Source organism: Ixodes scapularis, unplaced genomic scaffold (assembly GCF_016920785.2).
Source record: "Ixodes scapularis isolate PalLabHiFi unplaced genomic scaffold, ASM1692078v2 PGA_scaffold2__306_contigs__length_199485367, whole genome shotgun sequence".
NCBI classification, from domain to species: domain Eukaryota; kingdom Metazoa; phylum Arthropoda; class Arachnida; order Ixodida; family Ixodidae; genus Ixodes; species Ixodes scapularis.
The window spans coordinates 11,898,436-11,918,983 of NW_024609857.1; the positions used below are offsets into that span (position 1 = coordinate 11,898,436).

The 20,548-nt window shown below is 44.0% G+C and overlaps 2 protein-coding genes across 2 annotated transcripts; one reads left to right on the forward strand and one right to left on the reverse strand.

Moving 5' to 3' along the window:
- Positions 1-445: 445 nt before the first annotated feature.
- On the reverse strand, positions 446-11,110 carry LOC8024791 (transcription initiation factor TFIID subunit 12). Its single transcript, XM_029995768.4, has 7 exons — positions 11,013-11,110; positions 10,631-10,817; positions 8,569-8,763; positions 7,099-7,176; positions 6,487-6,601; positions 915-1,003; positions 446-545 (listed from the first exon to the last, which is right to left on the reverse strand). The coding sequence occupies exons 2-7, from the start codon at positions 10,775-10,777 to the stop codon at positions 507-509; spliced, it is 663 nt and encodes a 220-aa protein (XP_029851628.2). The 5' UTR covers positions 10,778-10,817; positions 11,013-11,110; the 3' UTR covers positions 446-506.
- A 20-nt stretch (positions 11,111-11,130) lies between these two features.
- LOC8024793 (coiled-coil domain-containing protein 174) lies at positions 11,131-20,399 on the forward strand. The gene is made up of 11 exons (XM_029995767.4): positions 11,131-11,374; positions 11,544-11,642; positions 11,721-11,824; positions 11,943-12,004; positions 12,325-12,538; positions 13,394-13,492; positions 14,271-14,416; positions 15,666-15,760; positions 16,402-16,522; positions 17,210-17,395; positions 19,357-20,399. The coding sequence occupies exons 1-11, from the start codon at positions 11,309-11,311 to the stop codon at positions 19,638-19,640; spliced, it is 1,476 nt and encodes a 491-aa protein (XP_029851627.3). The 5' UTR covers positions 11,131-11,308; the 3' UTR covers positions 19,641-20,399.
- The last annotated feature ends 149 nt before the right edge of the window (positions 20,400-20,548 follow it).

Genomic DNA, 20,548 nt, shown 5'->3' on the forward strand with positions numbered 1-20,548 from the left:
AAAACAAAGCTCTGGTAGTGGCCGGTGCAGCACACAACGCGGAGGAACGGTGAGAAACTGAAGGGCGGCTATGGCGGCAGGGTCACGTGACGTCAAGATGGCGGCGCCCATGAAATGTTGCCTGAAAGGGTCTATACTTTTCTCAAGCCCGTCCACTTCCTCAGTGTGCTATCATGGCACAATGCCCCCCCCCCCCCCCCCCCTCAGGGGTAGTAATATTGTCAGCTGCTTGTCCTGATATTGATTGACGTTGCTTTGTACTGCACTTGAGGCACTAAAGAATGCTTTATACATTTTTCAGCGGATCCTTATACATGACTGGTTCTCAAGATCTTTGAACCACCATGGAAGCTTCTGGTGTCTGCTTTCTTCATATTACAAATCTGACAATGCCACACAGGTTCTAAAGGAAAGCACACTAGCATTTAAAGAAAAACAAAATGGAGACTTTGTGAACACACAGGTACTAATTTATTTCAAAACTCAACATAAAAAAGAGAAACATTCTAGTACTTCTTGAGTGTTTTCCTGATAAGGGCCATGCGCTGAAAAGGAAGTAGCAAGAAAAAATGTTAGCAGACTGTTCTGCACCAAAGGAACACTGCACTGAGGACCAAACTGAGGTGCAATCTGCTCTTTCTAATACGCTAGAAATTTTCTTTAAACTACAGCTTGGCTTTTCATTCTGCTACAACAAGGTGCTCCCAAAGAAGTGATTCTGTGAACAACAAATTTAGCCTGCCAACTATTACGACTGCAATAGGTAGTAAGTCTTAAAGAAGAAAAAAAATGGTAAACCAGCAAATCAAGCTTTTGTAAAAAGAAAAAAGAAAAAGATGATCACTGTTGAGGAAAGGTAAGATGTCACAAGTTTGTAACAGCATGATCCATAAACAGAGAGTCCAGCAATTCACCTGCTTGTGTGCCTCAGTACTGCTTGATTTCTTGTACGGCTGCAATTCATCAGCACCAAAGCCAGGAATCCACATGTTCCAGTTTTTCTCTGCAGTAAGGGAGAGAATGTAAGTAGTCAGTACCATTAAAAGCATATTTTATGCTGACCTAACAGCAGCTCTTCTGCTCAAAAACCAAAGCTGCAAGTCAGCCACAGGGGCTCTCTCCCTCCTATACTCTGTTTCATACTTAGCGTGCAACGCTGTCAAACCTACTGGCGCGAGCGTGGGGCTTGATCTCGTTGATCATTTGCACGCGTTGCCGCGCAAACAAAACCATAGATGAAGCCACGCGCTCGCGCCAGTAGCTGTGACAGCGTTGCACACTAAGTATGAAACGGAGTATAGCACCTTTACGAGGAGTGACAAATGAACACTAAAAATATGACTCTCTTTTTACTCCTTGTAATGCGGGTAAGTAACATTGATCTACCATATTGTATGCACTATAGTTCACAGATTATCTAAACATGAAGACCACAAAAGAATTTGTTCGTCAAAGTTTCCCGTCATCAGTGTAGTTGTTGCCCAATGCTGTTATCAAGATCACATTGGATTCTGCTGGGCATTAGTCAGCAAGAAAAGCATAGACAGACTGTGCTCTGCTTTGGCCCTCGGTGCCCCTGTGGTCGACGCTCAAGGTACTAATAATGATCAAGTCTGATCTTGGTGGCTGAAATGCCCAATGCTTGCAGTTGTAAAGTTGTTACTGTGGGTAAACGAGGGAGTGGAATCAAGGAGCCTTTCTGGATCCATGGTTGAGACGGCTTCAAAATAAGCAAGAGTGTTCGTGCTCATTTTCATTTCTTAGTATAAAAAACAATAAGAACTTCAAAAAGAAGACAGTTTAGAGATGTCTTTCTTAAGTCCGCACAAAGTCCTATTGATTTTGGAATGAATGACTTGTCATTTTCAACACCTAGCGGAAATTACCCAAAGAAATTTTTCCAGCCATAATTTTCCTCTGTGTAGAATGGAACGTATGCTACACCAAGAAATAACACTAAATACCAAGGGTTGTAAACACCAGGCAAGTATGTGCAATACTCGACTGACAGAACCATCCCCTCCTTCAACTGACGATATACATAGGTAGTCTACACTTCATGAACATGCCATTCACAGCTTCACAAATTGATCAGTGATTTATCCATACACCTGCCCCATAGTAATGAAATAAAAATTATTTTGTGCAGCAAAAAAATATCTTATGCCAAATAAGAATATGCCCCCGCCCTTGCCGCCCCCCCCCCCCCCCCCCTGCCTAAAAAAAAGGGTTGTTAGCTTATAAAAAAATATATATACGATATATATATATACACAGTGTTTCTTTTTAAGCTTTACAGATTTGTTTAAAAAATCAATGAAAGCTACACTTATGTAGTTTGTGCAGGTGAGTTATACGTCCAGGGGGACGTAGTATAGGGGGCTAATTGTAATGATCTGTCGGCTAAATAAGTAAAATTTGTTAATTATCTTTTTTAATTAGTGAAAATAGACAGATGGTTGCACCCAGCGAAAGGTGCGACGAAGACAAATATCTAGAGTGAGCGATCTTTCCCCAAACGTTGAGATGGGAGAACCATTTGCAGCTTGAAGCGTCAGGCAGTTTTGGCGATCCTCTGAAGTTGGAGTTATTACGCTGATCTCCGCCCCCAAGTCGACCAGAAAATATATTTTTGTACTCTTCTCGGAGATAAAGAAAAGACGGCTGACATCAGGTACCATGGCATTTGCAGTCTTTAATGCGTGGTTGGGGGGTTTCCCTGGTAAGAACAGGGAGGAATGCAGCAACGGGCCATGTCACCAAATTGTTGGTGGTACCAGCATGATCCGCTCGCTTCGGCGGAAGGAGATCTGCTTGCTCTGGGTCCGAACCTCGATGAACCCCAATGGTTTCTTGAGAAAGATGACTCTGTGACACGGAGGGATGACACCTGAGAAGAGAGTTGGTCCATCTTTCTCGAGAGCTGTAGGACGTCGTCGTTGAGTCTCTCTAGACGGTCAACCGCTTGGTTCGATGAAGGTGTCGTTGAAGTGAGAGTTGCAATGGCAGTGGTATTCACCTCCATGATCCTGTCAGCCATGCGAGCCAAGGCCTCAGTAGATTCTATTTCCGAAGCGGACAGGATCATGCGGACGTTTTTTGGGAGCCTCTGAAGGAATAGTTCTCGTAAAATTGGTTCCTCGACTCTGTCCAATCGGTCACCGAGTAGCTGATGCATATGTTGCAAAAGGTCCGTTGGTTTTCTATCACCCAACTCTTCCGTTGTCAAGAGCTGTTGAAGTTGGCGTTGTTCCGACACCGTGGTGCGGCGAATAAGTTCACCTCTAAGGTGATCAAATGGATTGTCTGGTGGTGCACGAAGGATGTCACGGACAATTGCGGCTGTAGCCTGGGGTAACGCGGCTACTACAAAGTCAAAACGGGACCTTTGGGAGGAAATTTGATGAGAACGGAACAGGGCCTCAACATGCAAGAACCAGAGTTCTGCGTCGCCATCCCAAAAGGCGGGCAGCTTGAAACTTGGGGTGGCAATGTGTGTAGCCGGTAAGATGGGATCGCCGGCGGGGGAACCAGTGGGCAGTCCAGACTCCGTCATTGCTGTCGAAGAGATGTGGCACGGTTGATCAGAAGCTAGAGGTCCGAGTCTGGGTCACCAATGTTGCGCAGAAAACGCGTAGATCGTCCATGCTACTAAAATAAAAACCTATTTAACCATCATTTTAAATTTGCAGTTAGCTTACCAAGCGCCGAGATCAGTTGGAATGGGAATGGCGGTTAGTCAGAGTGCCGGCCTCGGTGGTCTTTCGCACGTGCAAAGGCGCACTGATGCTTGTTGGCGATGGTTTGCTTTAGTGACATATCTGTTGGGTCTTTCGACCGCCACAATTCCAATTAGAAACTTGCTAGCCATCATCGAAAACCACTAAATCAACTCTTTTAGGGGCAAAGCTCCTTAGAGCTTAGCCTTGTCCGTCCGGCGTCCGTGCTCACATCGATCTTGCTGGTGCTCGTGAGCTCACGTGCTCATGAGCACATACTTGTGTAGGGCAAAAAAGAAAACGAAGAAAAAAGAAAAAAAAAAGAAATGTTTGCGCAGTCAACAGGATTCGAACCTGTGCGGGGGAGACCCCAATGGATTTCTAGTCCATTGCCTTAACCACTCGGCCACGACTGCGGGACGGGTAGGGGCCTGAGATGTGGTAGTAACTCAAGAGCTGGGGATGTCATGGATGAAACGTTGCATGTAGCTGCTCAACGTATATACAGGAGAGGGCACTGTGGTCAAATGCGTATATAATCGCGTTAAACTTTGCATGCATTGGCTCAACGTTTATAGATGAGAGGGCGCTGCGGTCAAACGCTCAAATGCGTATATAACCACGTTCCATACCACACATTCTCTTTCTGACATGGATGAAAACGAACGAAAGGCTCGGCATGCTGCGGCTCGGCGTCTACGCAGACAAGCACCCCCAGAGCTTCACCCCAATCAACGTCATTCACCACGTGGAGATGCGGTCATTTTTAGGAAGATATAAGACAGGGGCAGCATTTTACGACGTTCTGCAAAAACGCTCAGCTTGGATGCGCTTCTAGGTTTCGGCTTCTTATCGGAGTGCATCTTTGCGCCTGCAGTCTGGTCCTTGGGAGTCGCGGCGCAGGGCCTCCTCCTCGTCTCCCTCGTAGAATGGAAAGTAGTGCACACGTCTGTTGCGCTTCTCAGCCACTGGGGAGCAGGATCGCGGGCGCAGAGATGCACTTTGATAAGGAACCGAAATCTAGAAACGCACCCGAAAGGAGCGTTTTTATGGAACGCCATAAAATGCTACCCCTGCGTTATATCCTACTAAAAAGAGTTTATCTAGTGATTTTAGGTGACGTTCAGCAAGTTTCTATTTGGAACCATGTTTATTTTCACCAATTAAAAAGTTAATTAACAAATTTTACTTAATTAGCCAACTGATCATTATGATTAGCCCCCTATACTATGTCCCACTGACCATATAGCTCACCTGCACAATCTGCATAAATGCAGCTTTCACAGCTTTTTTTTAAACAAATCTGTTATGCTTAAAAAAAAAAAAATCCTGTATATATAAAGAAGGGATTGTTGCTCCTGCACAATATCCATAAGCTATTTCCTTAGTTCCATCCTTTAAAAATGCTTTTGAAGCATGCCAGTGGGGTCTTCAGGATGGGTTGAGAGTTTGAAAGTGAAACTAATAAAGTTTCACTTTCAAATAATAATAACAAACATGACAGCATCATCCTGTCGTGTTTGTTTCTTCACTTCGTCTTCGGTGTTTGAGTTGTTTTCATCATGTATAATAAAGTGGATAAACATATAAAATAGTGCAAAAAAGACAGGACAAGTATACAGGACAAGCGGACATGCATGCTCCCGAGCACGGGAGCATGCATTATCAGTAAAAAATAAATATGGCTCGCATTTGCCTACAGATTGCAACACGTGTGGCTGTGTTCCGTGACTTCGGCCGATAAGGATTCTGGGTGGAAGCCGAGAGATGGTCGCTTGAAAGCTATTGGAAGCATCCTTTATAAAAAAAAGTGGGACAGCATGTGTCAGCGACACTTCTATTGTACTTCATAGTAATGAATTTAAGTTTTTGAATGATTGGGTAAAAAATTAATAAACTGTTATGTGGTGCTGCTTTGCCTGTCGTGTGTATATATGCTTGCTTTTCCTGAGTAGAACTAGTTAGAAGTTAGCGCTTGTCCTGTACACTTCTTGTCCTTGTTTTTTTTTGCACTATTTTATATGTTTAACTAAAATGAACCAACTAACCCAACATACCCTACTAAACTATAATAAAGTGGTTTCTAAAATTTTCATAATTAAATAAGGCTTATGAAATATAATAGAATTGATATCAATACATTGTAGATACACACAAAAACAAAAATAAGCTAATATATAATTGAATACTTTATTTTCTAGTTCTTTTTTTTTTTTTCATAGGTACCTTTTTTTTTAACAACTTTGCATTCTAATAAAATTTTTGCACAGTTGTGTTTTTGCTGTGAGCTTGAATGGAACTATCAATTACTTATTTTGTTTCGTGATTTTTTTAAAAATAAATGTAAAGTGAAAAAATATGCCTTTATTTTACAAAAAAAAAATGGTCTAATTTTTTTTTTTTTTTACGAAAGTTGTTTTAGTAGTAGGCGTGCAGGAATATAGGAGCTCTCTGCCTATCAAATTTGATAACTCTACAATGAGTAGATTTGCTTGTAAAAGTACAAATGTAAAAAAAAAAAAAAGTAATTAAACAGCATAGTTTTTCATGTATCAACCATTTATTGATAACAATTTTACTAAACCTCATGAGCCGCTCTTCAGTTGCGAAAGTTTGAGAACCCACTTTGTTAGTTTCACTTTTAAACTCAAACCCGACCTTAAAAACTCCAGACCTGATCAAGCTTCCTATTGGAAGCCAGTAGTCTGGTGTCCTAGGCTTAATTCATTGTAATAAGTGCCTAAAAAAATAGACAAAAATAAATTACCCAGGCTCAGCTGGACGTCTTTGGTTTCGAGGGTGGTGGACTTTCTGTGTTTCGCCAGGAGGCAGGATGTTGTCACCACATTCTCAATAAACTCGTCTGCTATTTGCAACAGGAGCTGGAAGCAAAATGAAAGCATGAACAACATAAAAAAACTGCTCGAGACTTACCAATATTCAAAATCTCACAGAAACCAAAAAGAAAATCAGAAAAGCAATGTAATACTACCCCCTGACTAAAAACCTGCAACAGTCGAAGTTACGTATCAGCTCTGCTCAACAACTGGGCTTGCCGTTCTAAATTAATTAAAGGAAATATAAGAACCACACAAAATTACCTGGTTTGTCTTATTTGCAACCCTCACTAGTCATAACATTCTTTTGATGCTTAATGACCCTGGAGAACCTAGTCCTTGACTTGAACTAAGCCACAAGTTACAAATACTGCCCAGTAAATTCGTGCGAGCACTTAGTAACATCACTGTGCCTGTCATACATGCATCATCAAAATCCATCACAATAACGATTCACGTGATGAGCATCAATGAACAGCTTTTTAGTATCATCCACCCATGTTTTTCTCGGTTGGCAGGCGACTCAACTTCGATGTGCTCACCTCCTCAACGTCATCGTCCAGTTGTTCATTGGGGTCGACTTCCTTGACAAGGTCCTGGAGTCTTTGCTTGTTCAGCACCTGCAAGGCAAGAAGCACGGGCTAATTACATAGGAAATGAACAGACACAGGTATTCTCAATTTTTTTTCATGCATCATCTGCCCCCATTTGGGATGAACTTTAACTTAAAGCCTCTGTTGCTAGCCTATATTATTCAGTGTCATAGTCAAATTCTGTGTTAACTGTTTAGTTATGTAGTATTGCCCAATTTTATAGGTACATTCAAAGGTCCAGAAAGCACCCATCCATACCCGGTTTCATCGAAAGGGCAAGCAGAGCCGAAGCTACAAAAGTGAGAGTCGCCTTGAACGGCACATTTACTGCAAGAGCTGGCATGTTCAATGATATCCACTCAAAGAGTAGAGCTTGCTTGCCCTTATAGCTCCGCCTTTGCTCGCACTTATGGTGAAATGCATTAAAAAGGCCCATCTCAGTCATGGACCATTGTTATGGCTCTGGCATTGTGTCGGCTTTAACAGTAACTGTGCAGCAAAAAACAATGCCATCAAAGAATCGGCCTGAATGGTTCTACTGCTGGTGTACATCAAGATGACTGTCTAGGTTTAAAAAATTCCTCCTCACAACTACACATTCCAATTTTAAGCACTTAGATTTCTACCAATGCTACCAGCTTTCTGCCCAATGATGGCATCTCTGAAAAAAACTGCCAGGCTACACCTGTAGTCGGTGCTCACAAAACAGGGCCGGAGCGATAGGCAGGATGCTTCAAAACCCAAAAACATCACTCGTAGAGCAACGTCTCTAACGGATGGCCATACTTTCGGAAAAGAAGAGCACGAATGAACACAGCCAAAAAGACGCGTGACGTCACAATTCTCATTCCCTCTCCTCTTCGCTTCGTCCCCTCGAGATGGTGAACCGAAGCGAGGAGGAGAGAGGCGAGGCCGCTTCCCCTCGTTCTCAACTGTTCCAGGAGGATTATCACGTCACGATCCTCCGCTCGACTTTTCCAAAAAAAATACGCCCATCCGTTAGGGATACAGATGTATGTTTGATGTTTTGGAGATTGTAGAGTCCCGTTCAACACTTCTGCGACCTTTATTTTGTGAAACCCAAATTTCCGCTCAGCATCCCTTTAAGAGTTCAAGGGAAGCTCCTCCCACCTCTCTCCACTTTAACAGAGCAAATGCTGGAGAGGATGTTGCCTGCTTACCAGCATTTGCTCTGCTAAAGTGGAAAGAGGTGGGAAGAGCTTTCCCCAAACACTTAACCTGTCACCAACTAGAGATGCCCTATAATAGTCCGTCCTCCTCACTCATTTTAGAATTAAAATGTGTCCTGTGTGCCCTTCACAAATTACCTCCAAAACCCACACTAATGCGAGCGTCGAATAACGGCACGTCAAAGTGCAGGCGGGAGTTGGCTACGCTATTGATGCTGCTAAAACAAACCTGAACACCGTCGCCAGTGTTGATGTGTCGTTCGGGCAGACTGGTTGGGGCTGTCTTCACCATGGTCGTGGTCAGAACTGGGGTGCACGCGGTGGCGATGCCGAGGTTTGTCGATGTTATGGGCGTCACCGTCGGAGTCACAGCGGGGACGGTGATGGTCCCCGTGAGCGCCGACGTGGGCTGGACCATCGTGTGCTGCGAGGCAAGCACCCCACAGTCAACGACAATTTTCGCTGTTAAAGGCAATCCTTTCGCGGCGTCAGCTTCACACCGTGAAACATCGTTTCTGGCATTGTACAACTCTCACCTACTTCAAAAGAATCATAATATTAAAAAAATTTAGAGGAGCCTATTTTTTTTTTTTTTCTACAGTTCTTGAGTTTTAAACATTAGTTAGCATCATGTGCAACAAGATGCAAACTAAGTTATCTCACTGGACTACGCCGCATAGGTCTAACACACTCAGTTATTGAAAAGGCGTTCCATGTTGGTTTCCCAATATTGATATTTATTTTTTGCTGTCGAAACATTACGATTACAGCATCAATTGAAAAATGCTTCGGCAGCAAAACCACAGGCAAGGCAAATGCACTGTGTGCCTTCACGGATGTGCCTTCTTCCACCACATGGTGTCTTGCTTACGAGTTGAGCCCCGCATATCCGCAGATTATCCGCAGTGCTGGCGGATAGAATATCCGCGGGTCCTGATCGACATTTTCGCTGAGGCAACCCACAAACGTGTGTGACCTCAGAGTGTAGGGTGAATAAATAAGCGATACTATGAAGTGCGTCATTGAATGTTTCACGGGAGCTAATTACTGTCTTAAAGAAAAGGAGCCAATCGGGGAGAATATTGTTTTTTATGCCCAGAAACAGCCGATTCTAGCCAAAAATCGCTTTAGAGCATTCTATCTCGTCAAAAATGCTGTCTCTAGAAAAAGCAAAAAAAAATGCAGGGGCATCAATCGTCCTGGGAAAGCGTGTTCTTGTTTGTCAGGAAAGGAGAGGATAACATTCTTTGGCAAGAAAAGCCCAAAACGTACAAGACACAAGAAAGAAGAAGCCTCTTCCAACAAGTAAAACGTGGCGCCTGTGTGCATCTTTTTTTTTCGACAGTTCCCCAGTTCGCGGTCGTGATTGCAATTGAAACTGACAGGATATGTTGCCATTATTCAATATTGTGCTATTTTCCCGGTTATGTACTCGCATTTTGTCACTTTGCTCAGTGAGTGACCGGCTTTCCTCTCCCACTTTCTTTTATTGTTTTACCTAAGTAAAATGACATAATGTTGTTAGTCTGTCCTTTGTTAATATTCAGGTTTAGAAAATGCGCGTCCATGTGAAGAGGGTGTTACAAAAGAAAAAGTAAAAAAAGTAGATGAAAACATTCTATATGCGCATCTTCTGGGCAGAATGTCCAGCGACGCAGAGTCTCTCTGGAAGGATGATTGCTTATAACTTTTTATCTGGGACGAACTGGTTAGTTTGTACCAGCTACCTGTGTGTGCTTCATTACATATTTCTCATCCGCCCCGTAATAGCCCCAAACGGGCTGACAGTATTAATAGATGAATGAAATGACGGACGATCGCTTATGATAGACATACAATAAAACAAGATATGAAATGGCTTTAACTATAAGTGAAAAGACAGTGAGTGTGCAGGCGATCTTGTGATAGCTAATAATGTCATATAACACCTCTCAGGTACTTTAACAGTGTCAGGTACTTTAATCATATTCTGACTCGAAAAGTTTGTGTACAAAGATAAGCAAACAGCGTATAAAGTACACCATCCAGACTTTTTCCATCCAGTACACCATCCAGACTTTTTCTAATTCACGCTAGTTGTTATTCGCGCAGGGCTCTACTTACAAGGGCGTGCGCACAATGTTTACACCATTGCGATTGTGGTTGGTGACAAGTAGTTAACAGTGATAAGCGGGAACGTTCGATTAACTACATTAATTACAGACATAATTGAGCAATTGAACTTTCAGTTCCTCGTAGGCACATTGCAGGCTGAAATATGAACATGACGAAGAAAATATAAAATGACTTGCTGTGACTATGGAGGGCATGGACACTTGAATGGGCAGGGCAACGGTGGAGGTAGCGCACAGCTGGTTCTCGATCGTCGCTTGGCACAGGGGCACGGAGGTGGTGTAGATGCTGGCTGTGGTCACCACACTCGATGGGACCGTGGCCATCGCAGTTGAGAACTCCAGGTTTACTTCTCAAGGTGCCATTCTGCAGAAAAACGAACGACATTTGAGTTGAGGCAGCGCTGTCATGGTGAAAGGCCAGAATCTAGCCCGCGGAAGGTTTCAGCGTTTTAAGATCTGACAGCAAGAAGAGCTTATGATCGCGTATGAAACGGGCAGAGCTAGAGAGGATTTAATTTCACTCAAAATTGTAGACATTTATAAACAAACTCTCGCATACCTGAGCACCAACATCCAGCAACGACAAGCAACAATCGAACCCAGATCCTGGATAACCTCGTCTCCAGGCGGTTTCTAACTCTTCTTTCCACGCGCACTAGACGGCGCTAAAACACAAAACGCTGCATACTCTCAAAACCAGACTATGTTTTGGGAGACAAACATGGCGCTGACCATGTCGTATCTTGGTAACTTGTGAATCGTAGGAGCTGTTTATCGTTCAGTGGTTGAGTGAGGCATTCGTCGGTTCTTATTTACAAGCCTGCTCACTAGAAAGGTCTGGTTCTCTTGCAAGACATGGAGGCACCGGAAAAAAAGAGTCGCAACTTCGGGAAGGTATCGCTGGGAGCGAGTGTGTCATCGGTGAGTACCGTTTTGAAAGATTCGAAATCCTGACAGATTCGTGCTGAGGATTATCTTCGCGTTGGTTCACGTCGAGGTATCCATGCATCCGTAGCTGTTTGCTCGCTATTTGACAAATGGAACTAAGATCAGAACTCAAAAGTGTTGTGTTCGTTGTTTGATTCTCCAGCTGATCGATTTGAAAGCGGAATTGCTTCGAAAGCGAGAGGCGCTGAAGGCAGAGAAGTTGAAGCAACCTGCCCAGAAAGAGGTGTACGTAAAGCAAAAGGTATGCTTTCGTGGCGATCGTTTCATAAATATTGCTGTTAAAAGCAAGAGCTAATCGAATGCTCCAACGTCGTTGCAGCTAAGCTTTGCGAACCAGCCTCCCCATGCTGAAAAAGGACCTCCGAAGACAACCCCAGTTCCCGAGCAGTTCCCAGAAGAAGACGCAGACCTGCAGAAATCAAGGTTATAATTTGTTTTTCTGTAATATTATCTTATTAAAGCTGCTGTAAGTTGTACGCAAGCAGGAGGAAACAATCGTGAGTCATCACGCTCATGCCTTTTAATATGTTTCTTTTTCTAGAGCCGCATTAGAGCGAAAGGCGAAGCTCTATGACAAACTGAGCTCGGGCCAAGTCATACCTGGTATGTGCCACTGCCTTTGCCGCAATAGTGCGGAAATGGAGCAATTTTTATTTTGCAACTGTATGTGACATCCCTCTTTCGTGAAGGAAAACAGGGACACTAAATCCGGTACAAGTGAGGGTGAGATAGTGAACCAATATTTACTCCTCACAGGTGTCAATTTCTATAGCCAAAATCAGTTAAAACAAAATGGTTCCCTAGATTGCACTGTCTTTCTACTGTAATATATATGCTCACCCTAGCCATTGACTGCTCGGTATTCCAAGATGAGTTGATTCACACAAGAGTTAAAATGTGATGCTAAGTGTCATTTCTTACAGACGATGAGGAGAACGAGCACTACATGGTCAACTTCCAGCGGAAAGCAGTGGACACCATCATAGAGGAGAGGGAAAATAAAGAACTTAGGGATGCTCCGACTGTCCCCACTAGGGAGCAGGTCGCGAGGCAGAAGGAAGAGGACGAAGATAGGAACCTCCCGAGGGCCGAGTACGAGAAGATCGACGAGGGCCTCGCAGGCACAGAGGACGAGTGGTCAGTGTCTTCTCTGTCTTGCTCTTGAGGAAGCTTGGCATGCTTTATAGAGTTTGAGCAGGATGTGCTCACTATACATGGCTAGCACGTGATATCATCGCACCATACTGACCGTCATTTCTATTTCTCCTTTGCGGAGAAAAGCACATTCAGTGGTGGGAAATGTATGCTTCAGAAGGAAATATATGCACGGTAGCTAGGTTCTTCGTAATGGTCACTGATGTGGCGTCAGTGTAAGCCATTTACAGTCACTGACAAACAGTCTATGATGGAACACACTTACAAACAAATTTTTTAGGAATCTGAAGGCCTAAAAATATTTCTTCTGGGTGGGCGAGTGAAACCTTCCAGGTTGGGACATCTCTGGAAGTTGGACGTCTCAGGCACCTACTAGGACGTTTTGTGGTTATTTTTTCCTAGTTTTCTAATGGTACTTGAGCATTTCATTAATACTTAACATGCTTGTCATGCTTTCGTCTGGTTTGCATTTGAGGACATGCTGAAATATACTTTTTTTTTTTAGACACAAGTGAGGATTTCTTTCTCACTTTCATGAACTTTGCACTGTTCTAGGCCTTTAAAGGGTTATAAGTTCTCAAGTTTTAACCTTTGGGAGGCCTCATACATCCCTAATAAATGCTGCTAATGTTTTGTCTATCAGATATGTAGTGCATTGACTTGTGGTACAACATGTGGATGTCACTTGAGTTAAATGTTAAAATGTGAGTGAGATGCCACTTCAATGTGCAGAATATCCATGGTGCCACCTCATCTTGTGCTGTTACCTCATGGCATCTGAAGGTATTGTAGCCAGTGTTTTGGGCACATGCTAATGTTGTACTGCTCTTCTGTCAGGATTGATTACACGGATGCCTTGGGTCGATCACGGAGGTGCATGAGGAAGGACTTGCCTATCCTGATCAAGAATGACAGGGAACTCACTGGGAAAACTGGGTATGCAACCTCTTCATTTATCTGTTTTGTTTCTTTTGCTGCTGTTCCATTTGTTGTTTGTAGGTAGCTAAGAACCAATATGTTGCTGCTTTCACAAATTTTTCTTTAGAAATTATGTTTTATCAAAAAACATTACGGGTCAAATACACAACTCTTTCTTTTTATAACATTGCATGAAATGCCTATACTAATATATCAAACTGTGGTTCTTATATATATATATACCTTTCATAGTAATGTTTTCAAAAAAAAAAAAAACACTTCTAAAGGCAATTTGAACTTTTTATTTTATTAATATTTGTAGCTTGAACATCATGGCTCATTCTATTTGCATTCAATTGTCAAATCTATATGAAAACCAGTGATATTTCGTTTTACATAGTCATATTTGATTTGTAGTCAGAATTTTATTTTGAAGTTGTAAGCTCCTAGAGGCATTTTCAGTATTGATGTAGTAAAATATATCTATTTTCTTTATTTGAACTTTTGACAGAGAGGATGATTGGTTTAATAAATGAGAGATGGGACAATTACCTGTTAATGGACTTACAAGAACGTGACCTAGTTAGCGTGGACAAGCAATTGCCGGTTCCCATTTTTCTTTCAAAATTGAAAGGACATCATAGAAGCTAACTAGCATGGTGTGGAAAGTACTTGTTCAGGGCTCTAACCTAAATGCCGAATTTTCTGCTTGTCAACACCTTGTGTCATGCTGCGTGCATTAGACAATGAAGCAGTTAAGTGCTGTTGTTTTAATTAACCATCTACCTAATTGCAGCATTGTGGAGACGGACAAGCCGGAGCGCACGGCACAGTTCCTGTCGCATGAACGGATGCGGGAAGAGCTGAGGCAGAAATGGGAGGAGCAGGAAGCCGAGAACGCCTTCAAGGAATCCATTCATTACGGAGACGTGCGCTTCCAAGGTTTGCCCGTGTTTGCTTTATAACATTAGCAGTGTGGCGTCGTGCAACTTGAATGTGGTCTGAGCTGAGGAAGAATACTGGCTTGCCATTGTGTAACACTAAGGAAAACAGGTAAGCTAGATTCCGAGCAAAAGGCAATATATTGATTCCACTTGCTTCATAGTGTGGGTGTTCTAATTCCAAACGTAAAACAATATATTGATTCTACATATACTTTATAATGTGGGTGTGCACGTCAGTGAAGCTAAATCGGGCTCTGTTCTTCTTTTACTTTTAGGGTAGTGCTCCAGTTCATATGTTAAATTTCGACCAAGTTTTAACTCTGCTACACTCTTTCAGTAAACTGAAATTTCAAGATCTTTTGTACACAATTTTATTAATGATATTTTAATGGGTAAGTTGTACAGGTGTAATGTCCTTGAGAAATATGAAGTGTAGTAGTGTGAAAAATTATTTTCGTTGTATGACTTTTCTCGGCTATGGGGCGAGAACTCTCGTCCTTATATAAGGTTTCAAAACCAAAACTAACCGGCGAAATGTGCCTGTGCCGTCTACCCCTCTGTCCTGCGCCTGTTCCGCAACCCAAGGTTGCAAGTGGCGTGGTCAGTGTGACACAAGCGTAGAGCCAAGGGATCGACGTCACGAGCGCTTTTTGTCGGTTAGTTACGGTTTTGAAGCCGTAATAAAAACTTGTCTTCTAAAACCCACTACAAATGTATTTTTTAATTTTCACATTTAAAATTTTAATTGTAGCCAGCATTGATTCGCAGGTTACGTCATACCCAAAAAAATTTTAATTTAAAGTTAGTTCAATCTTTTTAGTTAATAACCAAATAACCAAAATTGCCTCTTTTCTAGAGGCCCTCACGGTTCCCCAGAGCTAAAAAAATATTTAATGCAGGTTCCCTTTTACCCAAAAATTACAATTCCTCTAAAAAAGACGACAACAACAACAAAAAAAAACCTTTGTAAAGATTGAGTGGTTTCACAACCAACATCGAGGGTGTAGGATAATTGGCTGCAGAATGGCCCCAGGAGTTATGCCCTCAAACCTAGTTTCCCAAGGTCATCTAAACATTAGCTTTATACCTGGAAAGCCAGATCGTGTGTAACTTGTTCCAGACTAATCATTAAATTCATTCGCTCTTTTACCAGAGCAATTAGTTTAACACCGGGTTCCTAGCTTTGGTTTTCGTCGAACATTTACTGACTATCGTAACCGAATGCGTTCGTGGTTGGCTCCGCACAGAGGCACGAGAGCACGGCGTCGGCTTCTACGACCTCTCCGGAGATGCGGCCGAACGTCAGAAACAACTGGACCTTCTCAATAAGCTGAGAGAACAGGTACATGCTTAGACTTTATTTTTTTCCTCTCTTTGTCCCTACGCATGACGGCCGGCCTGTCTGCTGGTAGGGTTGGATGACTTTCGCGTCGCTTAAAAGCTATGGTGCCTAGAACGCATCTCCGACTGGTGCGTTTACCTCGTCCAAAGAAGTGGTTCCCCGATCCGCCCGATGACGTCATAAAAGTGTCACGTCGTCGCCATACGTTATTCTGGCGGTGCCGCAGCAGCCAAAAAGGGGGGTGGGGGGATGGGATGGAGCTGGGCGGGACGGGACGGGACGGGACGGGACGGGACGGGACGGGACGGGACGGGACGGGACGGGACGGGACGGGGCGGGACGGGGCGGGACGCCTGTTCGGCTGCAGGTCGCTCTCCAGTTTGACTGCCCACGGACGCTTCGGGACACTGCGATGACAGCGACGTTTGCATTCTCTCGGCTTTTTTTCCCACCAACTTCTATGCGATGTCTGAGAGCATGACACTGCGATTTTTACGACGTCCCTTGTTGCCGCTTTGGGACCACTTTCGACACACACGCAAGACGGGGCGTCAAACGCGTCGGTCGAAGATGCATTTCAGGCACCGTACTTGCAACCGAACGGTGGGGCATGGACCGATCGAAACCTTTCGTACCTGCAGACGGAGAAGCAGAAGGCCATCTCCAACAGCATGAAGGAGAAGAGGAAAGCGATGCTGGAGGCCCGTCTTGCTAGGATTCGCCAGAGGAAGAACATCCAGACCGAAGGTGAAGAAAAGAAAGGTGAGCATCACCAAGCACCGTGTCATAGGGGTTCGCTTATCACGGAGCATGCACTTCAAAGAGTGCACCTTACTACGTTACTAGTGCTACAGCTTCACCCTGTTCTGAAGCAGCGAGCTTTTTTTTCAAATTTCTACAGGGACCATTTCGAACATACTATTTTTATAACTTATTTGAGATGTACGGAAGTCTTTTGGAAAGTTTCAGTTCATCCTGCTATGGACATACTATAAAGAACTTTTGTTCACCTACCCAAATTTAAGGATTTTTAGTGGAAGTAGCCCAAGATGGAAAAGGTTTATGCGAGAATAAATCGACTCGCATATAAAATGGAGTGCAGCTGGCGCCCCCTAGGCGATCGGTGGCCGCCGAAAAAATCCACTTGGTCAAGGGTTTGATCCTGTGACCTCTCCAACACTAGCTGAGTGCCGTCTCAATCCGGAGGTTTGTATTTTATTTAGTGATACTACATTACTACCGTATGCTCAGGATTGGTGGAGGAGTGGCTGCTGAGTGAATGGTCCAGATGCGCACCCGGCCCACAGGCACCAATTATGTGATGCAGTAGAAGGTGTCCGATCAAGGAGGGCGGGGCGGGGGGAAAGGGGCATTATCTAACCCAATCCAGAACCACTTGCTTGCCGATCGCGTCTGAACTCGTCGTGCTGCCCTGTTCCGCTTTTCCAGAGTCGAGCGACGAGGAAAGCGGCGACGAGGACAAGAAGAAAGAGGAAGAGGTGTCGGTGCTGCCCCAGGGGGCGGCCGAGGAGGCCAAGGACAGCCGCGTGTTCGAGGTGCCCGAGATGCGGCCTTGGGACCAGGGTAAAAACCTGGCCCAGATGGTGAACGAGCCACACTTCCGCAAGAAGAAGCGTAAGTCTCGTTTCGTGCTCGTTTGGTCGTCTTCCTGTCATGTGTAGTGTGTGCACCTTCTCGTGTTTAGGAGTTGTGGCTGGGGAACTGGCCTGCTTCTGAAGCAATTGAAAACTCGGCACCACATTTATACATTTATATAGTCATTGTTTTTGCTGGGTTTGTGAATCACTGTGCTACACATTCAAGCCATCTGCCTAGTAGTCTAGTTATCTGTATAGTTCTAGGAGTTCAGCGAGACCAACATCGGACGATGTGTGCTAGCCATTGTTACAAGTTTTGTCATCCGCTCATTGCTCATTGATTATAATTTAATGTAATAGAAACCCTTATAGCATATGCCACCCAATTCATCCTTTGTGCTTCCTTTTAAATCTCTCCTTACCCAGTGAAAAGTTAAGCGAGATAGACATGTTGGCTTTCTGCTCTCCCATCGTCGAACGTATATGTAATTGCTGCAACAGCCATCCGAAATATGCTCGATGTATTGCAACCAGCCCTTTATTCTGTTTTTAAGTTATTTCACGATACTACATTTTCGTGGCTGTTACATCCACGAATGCCGGTCTCGTTGAACTCCCCTAGAAACATGTGTTCATTTTTTGTTTGTTGCGCTTGCCTTCCCGGCCGTTACATTCAAAAACTGCCACGAGACGCGACACGTTCAGCACGTTACCTGTCGATGGCTGCCCTCTTCCTTTTGCTCCGCTCGCACTCTTCTCTTTGCCTCTCCACGTTGTGCTTCTGGATCTTTACATCTCTTTCTCCGACACATACTTACATTGTGGTCGTTTCTTTTGGGTTTCGCTAGTTTCAGTTTTCATTGGCAATCTTGGCTCAGTGGAAAAGAGAAATTCTCAGTTTTAAAGAGTTTCTGCAAACATTCGTTTGGCAGTGCTCCTACACTTCATTTCACCTTAAAGGGATACTTCAACGAAATATGAAATATACCCGTCGTGTTCAGAAATAGGCTGAATATGATCCACTATATCTATAAATGACAATCAGATGTTTGTATTTTGAGCCTGTATTTTTCGTTATAAACGGCCCGCTCTGGCAACGGAGAGCAGCCAGCGGAGAGCATGTGACATCCTCCGTAATCGTGACGTAGATTTTCTCGGGACGAGCAGAGCTGCGTGGAGGCTGACGATGAGAGGACGTCCGAGCCGTTCCAGCCACTGAAGCGGCCGAAGCACGCCAGTGGTCGGGCCACTTTTAACTAATCCCAAAGCTGCTTTTGTAAGAATTTTGAGCGATGGGTAAATCTCCTATAATCTTATAGAGGGACCATAGCCACGTCTGGGACACACAAAAGGGAGTCTTGGGGAGAGGGGAGTTCCTTCTTCCCTTCTTCTCTCGTGGTGGCCGGAGGCGAGACAGTTATTGTCACTAACTGTCAAGGTTCCTACATGGGCATTACAAACAAGGCGTTAGCGACATCCACCAGGTGCTCTTTACTATTCGTTTAATTTCTTTTAAAATTCCTTTTTGTGTCCTTTTCAACAAGAGATTAGTGTGTCTGATGTGATACTGCTCCCTTGAACACGAATAGACCAAGAAATATAAGTGCCGAAATTTCATTGTAGTATCTCTTTTAGACGAGGTGTAGCTGACGCTGAGAGCTATCAAACAGTGCCAAAAGTACACGTCACTGGGCCTTCCCTGTACATGATTCGTGCAGCGATGATAGAACACCTAGAGAAACATGACAGACGCCATGTTGGTGCGCTTTTGACGCCATTTGGTTGGTCCCATCAGTTCGTAGCATCGGCTGCGTCCTAACTTCAGGTGAGACAAGGTAAAAACTCGCTTGTCAACCGTGCTGGTCAGGACGTCAGAACTTCTAATCACTAGCATCGCCACCATTGCAGACTTTGTAGCGAGTCTCATTTTTTATTTTTACATAAATGCACGTTAGAAATGAAAATTATAGCATATTTTTGCCCACTCCTGCATTGCAGTTACTCAAGAGGACTGGATCGAGATGCAGAGGCAGGAACGGGAGGGCGAGTTTGCACCTCCGTCCGCTTACTCGACGGGTGCAAAGCAGCCGAAATATTCCAACTTCACCCGAGGAGGGGAGGCGTTTGGGCACACCCCAGTCGGCTCCCAGCCCTACAGCGCAGGAACGTCCGAGCCCAGTTACACCCCGAAACTGTCTTTTGAGGACCTCATAACGCAGAGACTGGCAGAAGTGCGGAAGCTGAGCGAGCAGCAACAGCAGTCTTTCGCGGGTCCGTTCTAGGTGGCCCAAGGACTAAATCCAACGTTGATGGACCATGTTTTTTTTTGTTCACATTGGTCACTGGGATAATGTAAAGCTTCACACCTTTGGGGTGCCCCCGCTGGTCTTTACACCAAACAATTAAAGGACAAAGGAACATTAAATATTTTGCAGCAACACTTCTCAATCCATGCCTTTGCACGTGCCTTGCAAGTGGTAGTGAATACAGTGAATAATAGAATCTTTATTTATATGAACTTTTACCTGATCAAATTTCAAAGAACCTTACTTTGGGGGGCAAAAGCTCGCGCTGCAGAACCCACGGATCCTGGGTTCGATCTCCGCTCCTGCTTGTTCTGATCTGGATGAGCATCGCACCGGCGCATGGTTGTGCATCAGTACAGGCTGATGCACATTAATTAAAGACCCTTGGCCAGCAGGCGTAGAGCACTGGCTGAATTTCTCACTTACAACATGAACCAGTGTTGCGATACAATGGCAGACTGACCTCGCACTACGTAAATACTGTCTAATTCGCTTTGCTGTTTGTCTCTGCTACCAGTGCCTTGCCATAAGCATAGATTTCACATCCGTATGTGGTACGATAGACTAGAGCATACAAGGCTTTTATTAGCAGCTTCACATATCCATAATAGTATGTTCACAGTTCTTAGCATATCTTGGCTTCACTGGCTAATGTAGTGCAGGGGTCAACAGGCTTTCAATAAACAGTAAACACGGGGAAACAATTCTTATTTTTAAACAAATGTGTGACAAAAAGAAAAAGGTTTTCTCGTCCAATATTTATATTGCAACATTTTTTTGATTTGCAGGCGACACCGAAATTATATTCCTGTGGAATTATGATAGTGTTTGTACCCAACTATACTCCATTCACCCCTAAGCTGAGGTTGCAGTGGAAGCTACGT